The sequence below is a fragment of the Cryptomeria japonica genome, chromosome 9, assembly GCF_030272615.1.
Source record: "Cryptomeria japonica chromosome 9, Sugi_1.0, whole genome shotgun sequence".
Taxonomy (NCBI): domain Eukaryota; kingdom Viridiplantae; phylum Streptophyta; class Pinopsida; order Cupressales; family Cupressaceae; genus Cryptomeria; species Cryptomeria japonica.
Window position 1 is genome coordinate 606,387,582 of NC_081413.1, and position 17,960 is coordinate 606,405,541.

Here is a 17,960-nt window from a genome sequence, read left to right on the forward strand (position 1 = left end):
TACAACAAATCTAGATATCAACAAGCAAAGGCAGAGGGAGGAAGTGGTTACAATATTAAGTATATGGTGTAGCCCATTCTGTTTCATTAAGATTCACATCAGTGTCATACATCTACAAATAATTGAGTGACCTGAATTAATGATTAAGTAAAAACAAAAGGATCTGATATGATAACCACTGACTCAGGGTGCATTTGTAGGTTCAATCGATCATTCTACTTGATATTGATATATTATTCTCATTCTCTTTTGATAAATTTCTCACAATGAAAGTTATTCTTTACCAACATTTGGAGTATAGGTTGATCCCGACTCCTCATATAATGTTGTAATATTACTAAAATAGGAACCGCCTTTTCAGGTGCTAGATTAGGTGCTAGATACTTTTCATCACTGCATTGTAGAGTTCAATGATGATTCTGAAGGTAATGGCAACAATGAGTAAGAATTCATGTTCAGTTTTATAGATCTAGTTATTAGCTTCCTATAATTATGTATATATTTTTTATCTAACCCTCTTTATTCCTTGAAAATATGCATTTTACAAACAATAATCTAAAACTTTCTTGTCATGGAGTGGCATGAAGATAAATCATCATGATTAAAATAATACTATCAAAAAATAAAATCCTAAAGTCACTTCATAAATATGCCACAATACAAAGGACTCATTTTTTCAAACACTTAGCAAAAGCTAATTAGCCAACAAACTATCTAACTAAATGTTAGCTTCTGTCACTGTGGATTCAATATTTGCTTTTCTACTTGATAAATTATCATATTAAACTTGTCAAATTGTCCATGTTCACTTTGAAGGGAAATAGAGCACATTAGGTCTGATAAAAAAGCCTTGAACTTTTAACATCACCTACACTTCGTTGCACTTGTACAAAGGGTGTCTTCCTGACGGCTCATTCTCCATTACCAATTTTGCATGAATAGGTTCTAATGCTGATGCCAACTCTTTTTGGCGAGGCAATAATAGCATTGAGCCCGTCTTTACCTAGAAATGAGACAACAAAGTAAAACAAAAAAAGCTTAGTTAGAACATGTAAAGGATCATGTGTATTCTCTAATTACAATTACAAGGTAAGACAAAGAAGAAACCCATTAATACAAATAAATATTAGACAAATGCATTTTCCACATGTAATGACATTATCAAGCATAACTAGGAAACAACAAATCATACTTGACACTGAAACTCTAATATGAAGATAAAATAATTCAATTATGTAAAGCTTATTCAAATAATAGTAAGAATCCATCCAGTTAACGACAAAAATCTGCTAAGTACCATTTAAATAAGTGCTAGCAAAATGCTTAAATGCTTAAGGGGCCTTATCCACGTCTTACGTTCAACCACAACAACAATTCTTTAAAGGCATTTAAATTTGACAAACTCTGACAAAGAAAAAACATGCAACTTATGTTCATTGTTGTCATGACACTCAAATACCAAATTATTACATCGTATACATCACTTTGTGTACATTTCAAGAACTTCCATTGATGCCTGACAAACTATACACAAACTAATACACCTCTTGAGAATTCATAGCACAATTCTAAGATAGTTCTGAAGACATTTCCATCTTGAAAGCCACACCAGTTTCAATGTTTAGTAGAACCAAGTCATAACACCATTGCATGTGTTTACATATTGAGTTTCTCTTGTAGAGACCTAAAATTAATTAAATTAATATTTAATTAATTTAATCCTGTCAACATAATTAACCAGTTTAATTGTGTTAATTCCCTTCTTCTTAAGGTTAATTAAATCACATTTAATCAATCTTATCACTATAGTCCAATAATTAATTTATCAATAAATTAATTAATTATCAATAAATTAATTATTTCCCCATTCTTCTAAAGTCACCTCAACCATTAATTCTTCTAAAACCCACTTAGTTAATTAAGTTTAATTAATTAACCTAACTAAAGTGATTCCTACAAATCACTTCTAATCCTCACTTAGCCTAATTAATTCTTCTAGAAGCATGATTATCATCATTCCTCAATTTTATATTCCTCCAATCATTCTCTCTCCTCATGTCACATCCTCCTAACTTTCCCACTTGCACTCTAATCACTCATTAAGCCACCTAATCAATCGCCTTCATCATTTGCACATCCCTAATCACCTTGGTCATTTCAAAGAAATTCAAATTCTTTGAATATCCCCATGCATCCTCTTTCCAAGGAATTTTTAATTCCTTTATCCATTTAGTCTTCCCACACATCCTCATATTTTGGAATTTTTAATTCCTCCTCCCTCCCCCGAAGGAATTTTTTATTCCTTTTTCTCTTCCCAATGTGCTTGGGAGATCTTCCCCGTGAACCTTGAGAGGTGTGGGGACAAGAAATGCCTTTATTGCATATCTCTTGAATCCCACACCTTGTCCTCCCAATCTATGTGCTCCCTCTCAAATTGATCTCAACACTTCACTCCAAAATCAATCTTGGCCCTCCATTTTGGCCTCCTCCAATCCACAAATCAGAGTCTCCTCTCCTCACAAATCATCCACTTTTCATACATTCTTATGCTATCCATTTCATCCCTTGATCCAGTTCTCATCTAAGCTTATGTTGTCCATTTGAGAATCAAAACCATCCATCACGCCATCATAATGCCCAAATCTTCTCTCATCTAATCCATATCCATCATCAATCAAATCCAACCCAAATCCAACCAATCTTGTTGTGTGTGGAGAACAATCCACATCCCAATCAAGGAGCTAATCCAAACAAGTTAAGGAGGGGCGCATCCTTGGCTTCACCAATAGCTCAATCAGAGAAACAAGAGAAAATTCTCTCTTGTAAGGTATAAGAAGCTTGGTTTATGCTTTATTTGATTTTTTATGTTTATTTGGGTATAAACTAACCTACTAACCTTGCATTAGTTTTCCCTTGCTTCATATCTAATTGAAAAGTAAGATGGTTAATTAATGATCCATTAGTCCATAGTAAATGATTTTGGTAATAAATTTCGTTTGACAACAGTCACCCTTACAAAAACTATATCTAGTAATAATAAAGAAAAAGGCAGCGACTCCTTTTGAGATTAAAGAAGGAATACAAAAATTGTTTATTAGTCCATCTCTTGCCAATATCGAGGAGGTCGATTCAGCCAATTGCAGTGTTTTGATACTATAACAAGAAACACGAGGCTCTACATATACCTAGTAAAGATAAAAATAAGCTTGAATGACCAAAATTCTGATGTCTATTCCTTGCAAGTAAGAAAACTGTGAGCAAACAAAATATTGTAAATGAAGTCCCACAATGAAATCTTAAAAGCTTTTGAACAACCCAACCATAAAATGGGTTCAAGAATGGAAAGAGGAATCCATTAGATAGTTCAAAAAAAAAAAATTGCATTACCATCAGAAAAGGTTTTAAAGTTATGCTGTAGCATTCAAGAATAAAGAGCTATGTGCTAGATGAAATGTTCATTTACAGAAGTAAATGATGACCAAAAACCTCAAAGAGTGATATTTTTTCATTTCTATCTTTCTCATCAAAATGGTGTTTCCAGCTTTTTTCATTGCCGTATTAAAAGAATATGAGTTTTCTACTAGACAACTGGTTCACTTCCAAAAAATAATTTCTTCTAAATAATTCATATCATTGCAAAACATACTTTTATAAAAATATGATAAGTTATAGGTTAAAAAAACTTTCAACAAGACAATAGAGAGGAATTTCATGATGAATTTCTGGACCCAACTGCATAGTTCTTTATTAATGTTAGTGACTTCATGCTAACAACCATAACCCTAAAATGACATTAATTGATTTTAAAGGACTACAAGGAGCCAGAGCTTACAAGAGGATTTTAGTTAGGGTATCTGCCAAAAAAACGTTTCAACCGATTGGGACTGGATCTAGCACAAAGAAAAAAACCAAATATTAATACAAATAGATGAACTGCTATATGCACCCAATTCCACTGTACATAATTTATTCAAAAATGAAACTTTACCAATTCTCTTCAATCAAAATTGTCTAAATCGAATCTCAACATTCTTGCAATGCAAAAGCTCTTTGTTTCAATAAAAATGACATATTTCTTTTGTAGAAACCCTAAAGAAAATTTTCTGCTTCTTACTCTTCCATTGCTAGTGCAATTATAATCTTTGTGAAATAAAAATGATATAATTCTTGCCGGTAGGAGCCCTAAATAATTTTTTTTGCTCTTTAATTGTAGGTGCAAGTGGAATTCGACCTTGGCTTGATAACAAGGCTTGCATATTCTAAACTTGGCCCAAGATTGCAGATATCTGTCTTCTCTGTAAATTTTATACAATGTATGATAACTCTTGCCAAAAACTTGTCTTGACATTTTTGAGAATACATTAGCTTTACAAACATAATAGACACATCTACTTTGCATGCAAAGTAGCTCTACAAACCCTATGGCCACGTATCCTTTGTATTTATATGCTTTGCACCAGCTTATGCAATATCACACATTTCAAAAAGTGTAGGTTTCCACGCCTTCTCTTGGCTGTCGGCCAACTGTTCTTGTCGACCTTCTCTCCTTTGCAATCCTGGAGTAACCGAAAAAGAAGCTAATGAGAAGCTTCAAGCATTTAATATGAGCTCATTTCATGTGAAGCCAACCATATCACTCAAATAATTTGAGCCAATTAGAAGACACAAAATTTGTCTTTAATGTATTTTGGTTAAAAATTGATTAGTTTCAACAATTTAAACATTGCAAAATGGAGAGAGTGCATTTCATAAAATTTCTTGGATGAATTGTGATTGGCTGCATGAGGAAAAACTATCCAAAAGTTAAAAACCAACCCTGACCAATAGTTCTTGAAAGGCAGGAACTAATAAATATTTTTATTTATTTAAATTATCCTTTCTTTAAATTAAATAAATATTTTATTTATTTAATGTGTCCCACTTCTTCTATTAATTAAATAAATATTCATTTATTTAATTAATTCATTAGCTTTTTCCCTCCATGACAATTGTCATTCATATCCTAATTTAGGTCTAACCACCTCCCTAATATTTTCCTATTTTCTATACCTACCCTCTAATCCTAGCCGACCATTTATCCCTTCACCTCTTAATTCTATCCCTTCATTTCTAGGGTGCTCTCTATAAAGGAGGATCCTTTCATCCTTATCAATCCCTAATGCAAATCATAATCCTAATGTTCGTGTGAATCCTCATAGCAATCAAGTGTCTACACAACCACAATCTGTTCTTTGTTGAACTTTTGTGCACACATAAAATCTGAGAGCAACCAACAAATCAAAGCAAGATCAATGGAGATAGGAAACAATGAAGATCAAACCCTAATTAACATGTGAATGGTATAGTCTTTCATATTTGATGTTTTGCACGTGTTTAGGTTCTTCATTGGTGTATGGTGGATTTCATTGTAGAACTAGGGTTTTATGTGGTTTGATTTTATTAGATTTTACAATATTTTGAATTCCCAATTCTATTGTACACAATATGAATATATTACTTTATGCAATTTTCATAATTCTTGTATTTAATATTTTATTTCACATAATTTGTTTGATGAATTTGTGATTGTTTGATGCTTTGTGCATGTCCTAAATATTTTTGGATCAAAAGATTTTAAATAATTAATGTTCTAGGCCTATGTTGAGCCTTAAAAAATGTGTTATAGTTATAAGAATGCAATATGATATTTCCTTTTATTTTATAATGTTATCCATGTTTAAGAATCTCTTTGTAAGTGTAAGAGAGTTATTAAATTCTTATAGCCATTCAATCATTTACACATTGAGAAAATTACAAATAAACATATGTTTTTTCTTACCAAATGTGTGTGTGCATGTGTATGAGATGACATATGGCTTTTCTTGGGCTAATCATTTTATTTTTAAGACAAGTTGGTTATTAAATATATATATTTTTTAGAAAAAACTTTGCATAAGCGATTAATGGAGTCTTATGGTTTTTAAGCAAACTTCAAGTATAATTTTAGTTTTGTAGAAAATAAGTTATGTGATTTTATAATAATTGACATCTTTGATTTGATTCAAGAAAATATATTTTCTATTCATCAAATTGTAAATTTTTTGGTAAGGGCTTCACAATCTTTGATTCCAATCAAAGATTACTCTTTGGAGTGGACATATACACCCTCACTTCCAACCACCTTATTCTCATGGACACTTAGGTCAAACCATTTCTCACACTACACTACAAGGTATATCATTTCTATATTTTGTTTTGCATATTCTACTATTTAATTGATTATGAGGTTGTGTATCTCCCTTTGCAACTTTCCAATCTATACCAGAGATGGGAAGACTATCGTGAAGATAAGTTGGATGGTCGAAAACCTCTCTTTATTATGGTAAAGTGCTTGATTTTAGTAATAAAAGAGTGCATTAGTTTTCTTTCTTTCTTTCTTTTTTTAATTGTCTTTATAAGAATTGATTTTTTAATCTTTTGGTGAAAGGATTTTGTGTATAAGTTGGATGGTTAAAAATCCCTCTTCACTCTGACAAAGTCTTTGGTTTTAGTAGGAACATAATATCTTAGTTTTCTTTCTTGTCTTTTTTCTTTATTGTTTTTATAAGATTTTTTTTTTTAATCTTTTGGTGAAAAGATTTTGTAGGTGCGACATAAATGGTAGCTTGATATATTTCAAATTTTGTATTGAGTCCAACTTTAATTAGACTTCCATGATAAATTTTATTTTCATGCTTAAACAAATCTCCCAATTAGGGGCATTTTTTTTTTAGTCCTTTCATGTTACTATGTCCATGGTGATATAAACACACTAGACTATGTAGAAAGGTTTTATGGTTCAAATTTTTTCAATCACTCTACACTCTCCTTAAACATCACTCCTCAATGGTCAAAATAATCAATAACAATTTTACACCTCATCCCTACCAAAAAGTGATAATTAATGAAGCCCAACTCGTTCCTAAATAATGAATGAATTGGAGTTCTTTGAAGGAGCTAAAATTATTAAACAACATAAATGTGTAGATTCATTCCTAAGAGCTTGGAGTGTATGCACACCATCATGTATACAAGATATATTTGAGCCATTTTAGATATTTTTATGTAGATTTTAATTTTAATTATTTTATACTATTTTTCTATTGGGATTGTATTTATTTCTACAAGGAATTATATGTACATTAATGAGAATATTGGATGGATTGGTCAATTCAAACTTGGAACCTATTTGTAACTAGTAGAATTTTCCACCATTAATCTACTTGCCCTCATTTGGAACCTATTTGTAACCTGTATAATTTTTCACCATTAATCTACTTACCCTCATGATGGAAATATTCAAATGCTATAAGAAATTTATTTTAATTCCAACATTTTTTCTAAAATACATTCTTATTAAAACCAATGATAATTCAAAATTCAAAATTTTTGAAACCAATAATTATACTAAATTCAAAATTTGAAACATGGTATAATTTAATTTTAATCAAATTTCAACTAAGATAAAATTTTAGTTATGATATATAATTTTTAGTTCTACTTATTTTTCTCTACTTTAAAAAATATATTAGTAAAATCTCAAACAAAAATATATTATTATAATAATAAAAAATCAGCACATTTAATTGTATATGTCTCTGTGTTCATTTATTTATTATTAATATTTTGAAAAGGTAATTTATTTTTCATTTTAAACGGAAAAGCAGATACGGCGAACAAAGCATAATGTTATATAGAAGGCAAGGAAAATGGCAGTTAGAGTTTTTCACAATCATCTCGAAGTTTCGAACCCACGGCGTTGACGAAGATATAAATCAGACACATCCTCAGGTGTTAAAGAGTGCTATTCTTCACTGCGGAGAAAATGATTACGTGCAGTGTAGGAAAATTTACGATCGGAATGTCGAAATTGGTCACACTTCTTGTTAGTTTAGCAACATTTTGCAGTTTGGCGTGTGCATACAATTATAATAAGTCATTCATCGGGGGATTTGCGTGGGCAACAGCCAAAGATGTGGAAGCTCTGGAGAAGGAAATGGAAATGAAGGAACAGAAGCGTACAGTAGAAAATTCATTCTCTTCTCTCGATAACATGTTGCAGTGGGCGATCGGTAGGTTCAATTTTCTGTGAATAAAATGAAAGCTTACCGTTATTTTTCACTGTATTAGGGCAAATTTCCAGTTTAATTATATTTTAAAATAAGAAGCAACATTTAACCAAGCTTCTCAAGTAAATAAATATGAATATTTTTTTTGGTTTTGCAATTCTGAAAAAAATGAAGATGTTTGGTCAGCGGCTGTGCAGGGAAAAGTGAATGTATTGTAATAAAGCTTGAATACGATTGACGTTTCAAATAGATATCTTGGCATCTTTTTCATATTATTGGGGTAAAACTTGTTGAGAAATACTACACATAGTATCTAAACTAATGGAGTGAGCATATATGAAAAAAATTGAACTACAAGATTTGTTCTTTTGGAGAGAATGTTCAAAATTAAATAACAATTGGAGATTGCAAATGATGAAACAAAGTGTAATTATACAATGAGATATTGATTTTAACGCAATCAAATTTAATGACAATTGGGGTAACTATACAATGAGATACAATCAAATTTAATGACAATTGATAGATTACAAATGGAAATGAAAATCAACCATAAAACACATGTAAACTATAAATAACTAGAAGATTTGCATGGAAAGTTTTTTTTGGAAAAAATCTACGTTCAACAAATCTAAGCTTACATTAATGATAAAATATGTTACAATACATTAGCTTATCCCCTTAAACTCTTACAATATAATTGCACTCTAATAACTTGTAAAACGTTCTATTAGTAATAATACTACAATCTCAAGGCACCGATATATAGGATAGATGAATACAAGACACGACAAATGTTATCCTAAAACAGATGGCCAATACCACATTCAAAATGAGGCATCTAAATCCTCATGGAGATTATCACATCTCACCAAAACAATCAGTATACTCTAAATAGTAACTCGTCTTATGCACCATGCACCATGCACCCACCTCCTCCATCATAGATTTTGTCATAATGGTTAAATTGACCAAGATCCCAATCTAAGCACTCCATGGGATGTAATGTCGCCTTTCCGGATCACCTTATATTTTTCCCACAAGAGATTAGAGCATCTCGGTTCAGATCAGTTTTGATTGCTGCATATGAGGATCCTTGCTGTTCTTCGATGTTCTGTCTTGATGGTTGATGTTTTATGACTGATTTGCAGATGTAATTCTCCTTGATTTATGCGGATTATAATTATTTTAATTTTTCTGATCTGGTTCTTTATTCTATTCTGCATCTGTTCTTGGAAATAGGAATATTATACCCTGAATTCATGCTTGAATGATCCATAAGCACCTCCTATTTATAGCTTTCTAATACACCTCTTCATCAAAGGTTGCAACCTTTCTAAATAGGGTGGCTAAGCAGGTTTAATTATATAATTGTTATTATTTCCAAAGGTGGTGCTCCACCTAGGCAAGTTGGCCTATTAGAATTAAATGCAAACTTATTTATCAACTTGCCAAGGGTTATGAGTGAGGTTGGCCCCCCTTATAATTGATCACTCCAGACCTATTTGCCTTAATCCTGGGTCAGCCCCTTGTATCATTTAATCACTCATTCTTATTTACACAAATTTGCGACTGGGTTTAAACTTCTGCAACGAGGGTTTAAAATTCTGCGACTAGAGTTAAGGATTGCTGTGTTTAAGGTTCTAAAACTACTACAGCTAGGGAGCATGACAATCCGTCCTTCCCAAGATTGCTTGTCCTCAAGCAATGTAGGTTTTTATGAACCGAATCATGAAGGCCACAAAATCAATCCTTGGAGATTTGTATTCCTTATTTAATTTGGTTGACCCATTGTTTGCACAAAATCTTGGATATCTCTCTGCATTAAAGCAAGGTGATCTTAACATATATTAAGATGAGGATTAGAAGCATGACACACATCTATGACCTCAAATGTAATTCATATCTTTCTAGTTATACTCATATCTAGAACATATCAAGTATGAACCAAACACGGAGCATACACATAACAACACAAATTATACACACAAATATATGCAGGCACGAAGCATGTACATAAATACTCGAAGTATACACATGAATATATGCAGACACGGAGTATACACACAAATTGTCATGACCCCGCCACAAAGAAGACGATATATATCAGGAAATCATATTATGAAATAAGATTTCATGATTGCCTCTAATGCTGAAGTCGACAGTTACACCAAGGACTTAATCATTCCACGATATTGTCATGCTCCCCCGCCTATTAATAATCTCATAACCATCTTTGAGCAAGAAAAGAACAGAAATAAATAAATAAAAAGACACCTTCGATCTGATGCTTCTTGATATAATCGGCAATGCATTAAGGCTGGTTGACTTAGGTAAATCGACGAATGGCTGTCTCAAAACAAATCATTCACTAGCAGCGTGTTACCTATTTTTCATCACAACTCAAACAGGTAGAGCTGAATTGCATTCATTCATATTGAAAAGGTACACAAATGTTCTACTGAACATCATTTATCTAGATTTTGATCACAGTTGTCATTTTCAGTTTTTGTGCAAATACATAAAACAAAAGAATATTTTACATTTTCATAAATTCTGTATTTGTATTCATAATGTAAAAATCAGAATCCCAAACAAGCCGTGGGATTAGCTTCATTTGATTCATGATGCATGAAACAAGTAAAGAATACATGTGATAAATGTAAATGGTATAGCTAACTGTAATGAAAAAAGACAGAAGGGAAGTGTTCCATCATTGCGTGCGCGATGATATCTGCATTTCTGTCTTCCTCTAGCTGTGGTTGAACGTCTCAAAGAAGGCAGCTCCAGGTTCTCCTAATCCTGCAAACAATAAAAATGAATAAAAGAGAAAAGGTTAGAGAAAAAACTCCAAGCAATGATGAAGCAAATGCAATCGGCATTTCTACATCACAATTAGACATATCACATACAGTCATCAGAGGCATCCATTAAGTGTTAGTCATCAAGATTAGAAGGGAAAAAGGAGTTCAAATTCACTAAAGCTTTCAGCTTCATCATGTTTTTGCTAATTTGTTTGTTCATTGTGCAGGCATAGGAAAAGTCTTGATGTTGATTTATGAATTATGCATGTGGGGTAAAATGGGCTCCCACAAGGGTTGAGCCCAACGTGCAAGTAATTTAAGACAAGGAGCTACAATAACATATCCCTGTCCAAAAATGTGACAGGACCTGCAATACAAAATAGAATATCCCTGTCCAAAAACGTGACAGGAAGGACAAAAATGCAACATATACAACATTCAAATATTTACAAAAGATAAAACAACAGTTGCAAAGAGATTTATTTTACAGTGAGCATGACACAGTCAACAATGGAGAATGACTGAGAAAGTAACAGCTACAGTCATCATAAGGAAGAAAGATAAACACAGTGACAAAATCATAAGGCAAATCAATGTGTACAACTCCAAAAGACAACATAGTACCTAGAGAATAGAGAAAGAGCTACTGCGAATTACTAGCAACAGACTTAGTGTACCAAAGCATGATGATAGAACAACCTTTTCAACAGAAAAGAATCTTAAAGGTAATGTTCATATAAACCCCGATTTAAACATGCCAAAAGAGCAGTGATTGACAGTCATATAGAATAACCATCTAAGAATTTGTAGCACATATCTCAGAAATGCAGCGATACACATTCACTTAAATAGATGCATACATAAGCAACTACAGGAAAGAAATCAGAGGAGATGCAAAACCTTACAGCCCTTTCATAGTCACCCCAAAAGCATTCAATGAACCACAAAATGATAAAGGCTGGGAAGGCAATGCATAAATGCAGCATATCCAAAGAGCAAAAGGGGAAATCTGATTGAAGAGATGTCAGATCGACATCACAAAGAGCTATAACAAGGCACAAAACACAAAGTAATCATGCGGCCTGAAGAAACATAACAGTGAGCAATATCATGAAATTCATCACTGAGAGGAGAATGTATGGAGCATTTTTAGATTGCAGTAAATAATAGAGCTTGTAATAGTGTATCCATGCACAAAAACCTCAAACAGGCTAGGGTTCAGCTTCTTTACACATTTTCGAAGCAAAGGAGAGATAGAGACAAAATATGAAAGTAACAGCTACAGTTCAAGATCATGCACAGAAGGCGCATATCTGAAAATTTATTTTTTGAAAACCCTATGCATGCATGGATTTAAAACGAAAAAGCTTTTGCAACAAATCTCTTTGCAAATGACAAGATTGATGAAAAGAGAAGCATACCCGATCAATAAACTTCATGTTTGATGTCCAGTTTAGTTTTCAAAGCCTCAAATCAAGCCCTACTTTGAGCTCTCATAGCAAGCATGGCAGCTAGGCTTCCCGTGAAGCTTCTCGAACAACAAGTGTTCGATGAGCGATTTTAGGGTTTGAAAACCCTTTTACTTCGCTTAGGTTTCTTTTAAAAGAATAAGCTTTCATATGATATCGTGACTAAGCCGTGGGGTGGCTTTAAAACCCTTAAGTCTTTTAAGACTTAACTGTATTAAGATGCTTTTCCTTTATCATATGTAAATTATTAATTAATATATTAATATTGGCAAATAAAAACAACAAATCATGAGCCAATATTAGTATAATAATTAATTATTATTATTATTAATTATTTTCACACACATATATAGGAATATTTTTAATTTCTATATCCTTATATATATATGTGAAGGTAATTAATATTTAGCATCTTAATAGGCACTTTGAGTTTGGTCTTTAGCATGTAGACACAATATGAAAAATTGTAAAATAAATATCCAAGTTGGATAAATTATGAATCCACTTAGTGTTTATTATGATGTGTCTTAGATATTTACTTTAGAAATCTTCCTAATATGCATACATGCTAAAATATCAAACTCATCATGAGAAGTCATCTTGCAGTTTGGGGTCGGATTTGAGCTTGAGTGCAGGTTTACATGAGTTTTTCTCATGATTTTGAGGTGATAAGGTTTGATTTTGAGTGCCACATGGGTCAACCTTTAGGTGACCAAGAGTTTGAGCTACCCACATTTTTGCATGTTTTGAAGCCTATTTTGGTGGCTTTTCATTTCTGCTCGAGGATCAGTTTTTAGAGAAGATATTTTCAGTGGGGGTTCATCTTTAGTCATTCTGGAGTCATCTTTCCTCTACCTTTTTGGAAGGTTTTTGTATAAAGTGAAAAAGTTTTATCTTTCTTCACTAGTTCTTGATCATTCTCTTGCTGGTTTTAGCAAAGAATACATTCTTGTAGCTCCTGTGCAGTTTTATGACAAAATATTGAATAAAATTATCAGCTTATGCCTTATATCTTTGGAGTTCATTTTCTTATTCATGATTGAGAGTTAGTTTATTGTGTTATTGTCTAGATAACCTTTAAATTTTCTGTCTCATTTGTAAGTCTCAGGTTGTGCATTGTGATTAATTGGTTCATTTGGTTGATTGTGAAAGTTTTTCTTTCCTTTCAATTTCTTGAGTTTAAATTCTTTGCATGAAATATTTATGTGCTGTGAACCAGAAGTCTATTTGTGCAAATTGGTGTTTTTAGGAGTGTATTTCTGTCATTTTGAGATATCATATTGATGCATCACCTTAGTTTAGCATTCGCAAAGTCATTCTAGTTTCATTTTTAGTTTTCTTATCCTTTTTCTTGGTAAAGAATTTAGACTTATTCACAGGGAACCAGCCCTTCATCTGGAGTTAATTCTCACTATAGGCAACCCACAACCCTGAGAATTATCCCATGTGTCACCAAGTTGCTTGAGCTTTCAGCTTGTGCATTACGGGTGCAATTTGAGTGATAACACAACGATTCCTTAATGAAGAGGCAATGAATAGGTAGAAGAGACGCCACCTTTGGGAAGATTGTGATTGAGGAAAGAGACATAACTCTTTATTACCATATGAAGGGTATATAAGGCAGATTGGAGAAGGAGCAAATGATTTTTAATTACTGACAGATAATACTCTCTGCAGATCGTATTAATTTACAGGCAGATAATAATTAAATTACTGGAAATCACTGCTATTACAATAGATTGGTATGCTGTATCATACTTATGATCATATACTGGTTCATTTATGTTGTGTTATGTCTGCATTTCTATATATAAATTTAGTACAAGTTATTGTATATTCAGTAATAAATACATGCAAAGAAGCGTTGTCAATAAGATTGCATTTGATCATAATAATATATCAGATTTATACTTAATTTCTTATATATTCATAATGCATGAAAGACTATTATATGAATGGCCTAGTGTTTAATCATTCTCTATTGCTTGCGAGAGGAAAGGTTGGTGTGTATAGGGAGAGGCGGAGTAAATCCTCACAAGATAGGTAAGCCCAAGATGGGGTATGGACGGAGTTCTGAAACCTTGAGGGAGCTTACTTGTAGACTGGTTTCCAAGTGCCCTACGACAGTAAATCCCCATCCTTCATTAGGATTAGGAAAGAAGTAAGGATGGGGCCTAAATATAATATTTATTGATTGTATTATGAATAATTAATTGTTCTCTTGTTTTAATAATCTGATTGAAGGCATGATAAATGTGGTGATATATGTTTTAATTATGGGAAATAAGCTTACTCCCAGTGGGGGACATTACACAAATACACGTGACATTACACTAACCCCAATCCTTTTGCCCATAATCCATCTTGAGCCAGAAAGTGGGCCTAACCCCATCCTTCTGCCCATAATCCATCTTGAGACAGAAAGTGGGCCTAACCCCATATTTCTGCCCATAATCCATTTTGAGCCAGAAAGTGGGCCTAACCACATCCTCCTGCCCATAATCTATTTTGAGCTAGAAAATGGACCTAACCCCATCCTTTTGCCCATAATCCATCTTGAGTCAGAAAGTGGGCCTAACCCATCCTTCTGCCCATAATCCATTTTGAGCCAGAAAGTGGGCCTAACCCATCCTTCTGCCCATAATCCATTTTGAGCCAGAAAATGGGTCTAACCCCATCTTTCTGCCCATAAGTCTTTCTGCCCATAAGTCTGAAACAATCTGCTCATAGGGTCTGCTCAAGTCTGCCTTGAATAAGAGTGATACTTAACAAATTGCTCCCTTTCTCTTTCTGTTCCCGTCCTTTCCTTCTGAAATAGGTTTCTTAGGTTACAATCGATCCTCACTCCCAAAAGCACAAGTGACATGATTTATTACTTCTAGTACTTGTGTTCTCTAGACTATGTCCAATCTTGCCTATCATGTTGCATCGGATCATGTTGCTTTCCCCGACCCTGCAAAGCTCGTTGAAAATATCGAAGGCTCTTTGACCATTGAGTGGGAGGTTGATATTTTAAAAAAAGCAAGTGATACATTTGTTTCGTCCCTGATAATGCTGAGGAAAATATTGAAGTGCCTCAAAAAGAAAAAAAAAGCATTGCTTGAAGTCAAAACACAAAAAGAAATTCGGAGTTTTAATGTGAGAAAGTGGGAGGAACAAAGTCGTTTCATTTTTACTCATCCAATGACCTTTCTTTCTATCGAAAATAATCTCGAATGTATTAGCCAACGTAGTAAGGGAATGAATTTTGGCGTTTGTAATGTCCCCTTCTAGGTTTAGCCCTGATTTAACCATAATTAATCTATTTCCATATTCTTATGACTTAAACTAGATTGATTAGGAAGTAAACCTATCTTAACCATGAACCAAATCAGGGATATTTCATAGTTCAATCGGATTATCAATTATAAAATTGTTCATCCCCTATACTAGGTAATTAATTTTTGTCATTCATAATTCTTCTTACCGTTCACTATCTAATTAGCTCTTTCAGTTTTATAATCTATTATTTTAATTTGTGTCTTATTAAGACATTATATGTTTATATATAATCTTTAATCTGATTTTGACATAAATGAACTATATTATATTATAAATCATTTATATGTCTATTAGTTATCTATTTATCAATTACCTATTCTTATAAAATATTATAATAATTATAATCATTCTATTATTATATTATTAATAAATTTTGTGTAAGAACATTACTGTGCTTCATATATTAAGCACGTCCCCATGCATACCACCAAGAACAAGGATGTCACTGCCTGTAATTTAATAACAGTTCTGATCTAATGTGATTGATGGTGCTCATCAGTGATGCAACTTGACTTCCCTTTATAATCACAGACTATATATAATAATTTCTCCCCCTTCCATCATGCTTACTTCAGAACAGTCTCTCAGTATTATAACATAGTTTGAGTCTAAGTAACCAACATGAATTGAGTGTATTTTCTAACATAAGATTTCCAAGTATAATTGGTATTCACCATACGAGGTATGCAAAAATATATATGCATTTGATACAGTGATGTGTTTATACAGATTTGTTTCAGAATGTAGATTAATGTGCACAGAAATCCAGAATGACTAAGCATATCAGACTTTGGTTTGTTACTGCCTTATAATATAATTATATTCAAGTATACAGAATATTATTTCCACATATGTATGAGATCTGTAAATACTATTACCGGAATCAGTTATTTAGATATATATATGGATAGTGCGGAATATTGCTGAGAGTCCATACCTGGGCGCCTTCCTTCCAAGTGCCAGTCTGATTATTGAAGTAGTTTATTCTCGTTTTCTATCCTTATGTTTTGCTAATTCCTTTTGGACGTATTTATCCCTTTTCTTTCGTGGTCAATAGCCACGCTCAAGAGATACAATGGTTAGTGGCAACGATCTTGTTTTATTGATGTCTTATTAATATTTAGGTATTCATTCTATTTAATGAATAAACAATCATCGATGACCAAAGTAATTAAATATTATTATTAATCATGATATTAAATATTATTATTTAATCAAGTACTAGTGACACGAGGATATGATAGACTACCCTCTTGTTTAGTTATTATATCTCCTAACACAACTTAGCTTGCCTCTTTTATACTTGTAATGGTAATTAAGTGTTTGCAAAGGCAGACAGATCTGACATGCGTCAGATCTGGTCTGCCATTATGTGTTTTACTCCCTAGTTTAGCAAATATAATCAGTGATCAAGACAAGCACCGGTTAGCAATACATTTAATAGATATTGCAGATATTACTTAACAGTAATTATTATTAATGCAAGTTAATATTTATTGTGGATATTAATAATTATTGGAAATATTAGTTAATAAATATTGCTTGTGATTATAAATACAAATCAGTATTTATTTAATAATTATTGTGAATATTGATTAATGAACAAAATAAATAGTTTAGATCCTCTTCAAATAGAATGCTCAAAATATAAGGGATATTACAACAAATTAAGGATTCTCAAATCAAGGAGCCACAAACACAAGAGAATCTGGATTATAAAGATATGATTGTAATAGATCATTCATTTCTTTGTCTACTTCCTTTAATGACCTTTCGATTCATTTTGCAATTTTGTTTCTTTTAGAGATTTCACAAAATTGAAGAAGTACTAACGTTGTAAGGTTAAGTTGGGTACATTACACATTCCGAAGTTGTGAGGCCATACCAAAAAGTGTCATACTCGTAACACAAGGAATTGTCAAAATTAATTGTGAGGGCATTAGTAATATTAATTGTATTAACAATATTAAATTCTATTAATAATAAAATGTGATTCACATATTACTAAATAATTTTTGTATAATAATTTTCAATATTAATTTGTGAATAATAATAATAATATTTAATAATTAAATATTAATAGATATTAATAATAATATTTAATAATTAAATATTAATAATTTCAAATAATCATTTGTTGATTGTATTAGTTTATAATAATAATTGTTTCATTTAGATTATAATTAACGATCAAGGAGGGGACATGACAGTCCGCCCTTCCCGAATTTGCTTGTCCTCAAGCAAATGTTTATTTTAATTTCCTCAACTAAGTGATCTAC

At 32.3% G+C, this 17,960-nt stretch overlaps 1 protein-coding gene across 1 annotated transcript in view; it reads left to right on the forward strand.

Moving 5' to 3' along the window:
• Positions 1-7,705: 7,705 nt before the first annotated feature.
• Positions 7,706-17,960, forward strand: part of LOC131041034 (hsp70 nucleotide exchange factor FES1) — a 147,407-nt gene continuing 137,152 nt past the window's right edge. Inside the window, 1 exon segment of the mRNA XM_057974047.2 lies at positions 7,706-8,090. Within this exon segment, the coding sequence (XP_057830030.2) occupies positions 7,844-8,090 (247 nt within the window). The 5' untranslated portion in view covers positions 7,706-7,843.